Source organism: Gossypium hirsutum, chromosome D07 (assembly GCF_007990345.1).
Source record: "Gossypium hirsutum isolate 1008001.06 chromosome D07, Gossypium_hirsutum_v2.1, whole genome shotgun sequence".
Lineage (NCBI taxonomy): Eukaryota > Viridiplantae > Streptophyta > Magnoliopsida > Malvales > Malvaceae > Gossypium > Gossypium hirsutum.
Window position 1 is genome coordinate 38,374,418 of NC_053443.1, and position 4,098 is coordinate 38,378,515.

The window sequence follows — 4,098 nt, forward strand, 5'->3', positions numbered from 1 at the left end:
CAGTAGAAATCAAAATGAAGCAAAGAAATAATTAAAAAAAACCTACTCCTCCACTGTTTCAGAGGTCAAATGTGAGCTAAAAAAGAAGAATGGAAAAGTTCAAAATTTATCTTTTAAAACTTGTCTAGATATAGAAAATCAACTTATCAATCTAAAATGAAAGTTTGGTTGAGAGGAAAGTTAGAGAGAAATTTGAAAATTTTTGGAAAATAATCGTGAAAATGGATTCCCTCCAACTGTTTTTCAAATGGATATTTTTATTGAAGTACTTTTAACTCTCCAAATCATATATGTATATTTTCTAATATTTTCACATTCACATTACAATCTTCTTAATTACTAAATTTTCTAATTCATCCCCTTGATCAGTCTATTTAATAAACTCCAAGAAACTAGTCTCGTAAGTTAAGAAAAATCCGTATGAAATTGGGTAAAAACCGGATTGATACAAAACTAATATTTTTAAGTAATTAGAAAAGAAATAAAATATCATATCATATTAAAAAAATATATATATTGACATAACCTGCTTGAGCCAGATATATAAGTTGCTCAAACTTACCACTTCAATAACTCGAATGCTCGAGCTCCGTAATAACATTACGAATTTCTATTTTCCTTTTTCCTAACTTGGAAGAATAGATATATCATTTACATTCTATCATTCTAACTCTGAAATAAATTGGATTATTGCCTGTTATATGACAACTCCAATGGCTTCTAGTTTTGGTCCCTTTTTCAGTCATCAAATGTACAGCTAGAAGAAGCAAATCCCAACTTGCCATTTAAAAGATCGAATTCCCACAAATGATTTTGCTGCAAAATATTGCCAATCACAGACGGTCCAGGCCAACGCGTGGGGACGAACCCAAGGCACTTTACCCCTTCCGCAGCATCAATCACATAGCTTTTCACCGGAGGCGTTAACTTAGCTCCGTCAGCGAAATGGACCTCCAGTTTCGGCATGAGAGACTCCTTATAGCCAACATCACCGAAACAATATTGCGGCTCCGACGGCCCCACGCTCAATGACAGTTTCTTGAATTTGCTAATCGGAGCCTGGAAAGCAGCGATGACTTGATTGAACACGGGTTCCACTAGGTGAGTTAAACTCGAACCTGAGTCCACAATAAACCCGCCACCGCTCTTAAGATCCCACGCGTATGATGGGATAGCCAGCATTTCACCATCGATGGAGATTCCAGACACGTTTACAGCGTAATATGGATTCACTATTCCGAGGAGCAACTCCGTGTATTGCATTTTCGGTAATGTTGAATCATCCACTTCGCCGAAAACAAGGAAGTTAACGAGGTCACTTGGGCTCAGATGATCAACCAAGCAATACGAAAACTTGTTCCCAAACTTCTCAGCTGCTTTCACTGCGAATGAATGCTGGTCAAAACCTAACCCCATTACTCCATCAATGTCGTGGAAGTTTCCAAATATTGTCTCGCTACACCCGATCATTACATCCGGCACTTTAATCTTTTTGCCGTTGGTAAGGCGTACTATAACTGTATCATTGCCGAAGATTCCAAGAACTTTTGTGCCATCGGAGTACCTACGAACAATCGTAAGGTTAATTACTAAATAGGAACAACGATAAGCTTGAGTGTAACTAATAATTCAGTACTACATCAATATTCTACTTAAATAGTCGAGGTCAATGGTGAAGAAATGTATATTTTACTTCACCACTTTAACCAAAATATTACTATATTATTCTATTTTATCAAGCACTCAAAATTTATTTTCCTTTCTAAATTTCTCTTTCCATTATTCTATTTTTTTACTCAACCAAGTAAAATAAATAACTGTAAAAGAGAAATGGCCATATCAACTTCACAATATAAATTAGAAGGTGATTGATCAACCTGAAATCATAGGCACAAGGAGATGTCGACCGATGACATTTTTGCAAAGAGAAAGATCGAGCAAGATCCTGCTTGCACATACTGGAGAGGCATGGAATTGGAATAAAAGTACGTGATGTTTTAGGATTAAATATCCTTTCATGATGATGGATCCTATCATCGAAACAAGTTTTGCACTTGTATTTGCATTTCATCCATGTAACAGTACTTCCCGTATCAGCTATCATAATAAACTTCCTCGGCGGGCTCCCGATTCGAAACGAAACAAAGTATTGTCCAGTCCCAATATCTGCAGCCGATCGCATTGGAAGCTCAACCAAATTGCTACTACGCAATGTCTCGACCTGAAAATTCTTCCTTCTTGGGACCAACCTATGTGAAATCGCATGTAGCCGAGCAGTGTCGCTGTGTATCAATTGTTTTATACGTTCCCTTGAACTACTCGGAGGTCCAAGGGTTGTTCCAGACATTTTTCCTAACTCGGGTGAATGCCTATGGATTAGCTTGAACTTAACCTTTCCATGATTGTATTTGGAAGCATGAACTTGAAAGAAGAAATTACAATTATTGGAAAACAGTGATAGTGAAAGGAAAATGAAGATGATGGAACTCTCCATCTTTGAAGGGTGAAAACGAAAACAAAACATTAGTTAAAGAAAAAAAATAAAGAGGGAGGAAAAGAAAATGGAAAAGAGAAACCAAAGAGAGATTCAAGCAACTCTTGCGGATATCCTAAGGCATAGTGTTATGTAATTTTAAAAATAGTGCATTTGAAAATTTCATACCTTATATATAAAACATAAATGGGATGGGAGAAAATAACCATAAATTAAATGTAGGCCTTTCTTTTATTTTTTTCCTATTTTTATCATGTTATGCCATTTATCATTGTTTGTTTTTATTTATCATTATAGTTTTTTTTTTAAATATATGTTCTTTTTTTTTATAGAAAAAGCAAAGGCATGTAAGGGCATAAAATAAATTATGCAATAATATCTTCATCCAACAGCAACCAATGAATGATATCTAAATTGTCCAAACAAAAATCAAAAGAGCAACCATCATTTAGAGTTCAATGGGCGAGACTGTGACCAACCCCATTGGTTAACCTAGGAATATAATGATTTCTAACAAAATCAAAATCAAAATCAAAACCAACACAAACACCATCAACCTCTCCAACGATTATACAATACAAGAATAAGTCCAAAGTTTGGCGATAAGCCTAATAGTAAGAGCAAATTAGTAGCAACTTTTTATAATAAATTGACGATAACCATGATATCTAGCAAGAAAAAAGCCCTCTACAACTTCAAAAGCCTTGGCAAAGAGAAGGTTGAAAGCATGGTCTAACGCCCCAAATTTTCAATTTTGAATAGTATTATTTCAGGAGAATTCATTGTGAAATTATGAGGAAAATTTGAAAAGAGTTATTAGATTAATATTATTATTGAGTTAATTCTACGTGATCTGTTAAGTAAGTATTATGGGACGAGATTTATAGAATGATTGGAAGGATTCCTCAACTAACAAGGTAGGAAAGATTAAGTATGATAATGGTATGATAACTTACGTATAAAGAAGTGATAAGACTGTATGGTATTAGCTGAAGGAAATGACACAGAATATCACTCATAGCAACTTCTACAAGATTTCAAAGTCTCCATCAAGGTATAATGAGTTCACTAAGTACTTTTGTACTTACAGTATTTGTTATTTCTTTTTAGGAATTGAAAAGAGACTTCGCTTGGAGGGACAACGCCAAGAGTACGCCAAGGTTGTGGCGGGGTTGAGTTGTTATTCATACAGTGGATATGTGGCGCAGTTTTGAACACACCTTAGAGTTTGTCTTGAAATAGTTTCTAACTTGTAAAAATTTGTATCAAATTTGATGTAATGAATTATTTATCATATATTCTACTTTAACTTTCCAAATGTTAAGTTCTTCTTTTGGAATTTCTAATAATAGGTTTAAATTAAATGAGAAAATGTAATATGCTTTCATTAAATGTTTTGTATTGTTTAGTAACACTCGAGATCTAGATTCGGTGATTCAGGTGGGGTTGAGGGTGTTACACCCAACGTACGCACGTTGAGGCGCGGTCAAAGTATATTATGAAGACACCATAATGTTGAAGAAATAACATGGGAAAGTGAAGAAGCTATGAGACAACAATATCCTCAACTATTTGAGTCAGGTAAATTTCGAGGGTGAATTATT

At 34.7% G+C, this 4,098-nt stretch overlaps 1 protein-coding gene across 1 annotated transcript; it reads right to left on the bottom strand.

Annotated features, from left to right (window-relative positions):
- Positions 1–478: 478 nt before the first annotated feature.
- LOC107954766 (aspartic proteinase NANA, chloroplast) lies at positions 479–2,556 on the bottom strand. The gene is made up of 2 exons (XM_016890428.2): positions 1,878–2,556; positions 479–1,564 (listed from the first exon to the last, which is right to left on the bottom strand). Exons 1-2 carry the CDS (start codon positions 2,522–2,524, stop codon positions 739–741), a joined length of 1,473 nt encoding a protein of 490 aa, XP_016745917.1. The 5' UTR covers positions 2,525–2,556; the 3' UTR covers positions 479–738.
- Between the last annotated feature and the right edge of the window lie 1,542 nt (positions 2,557–4,098).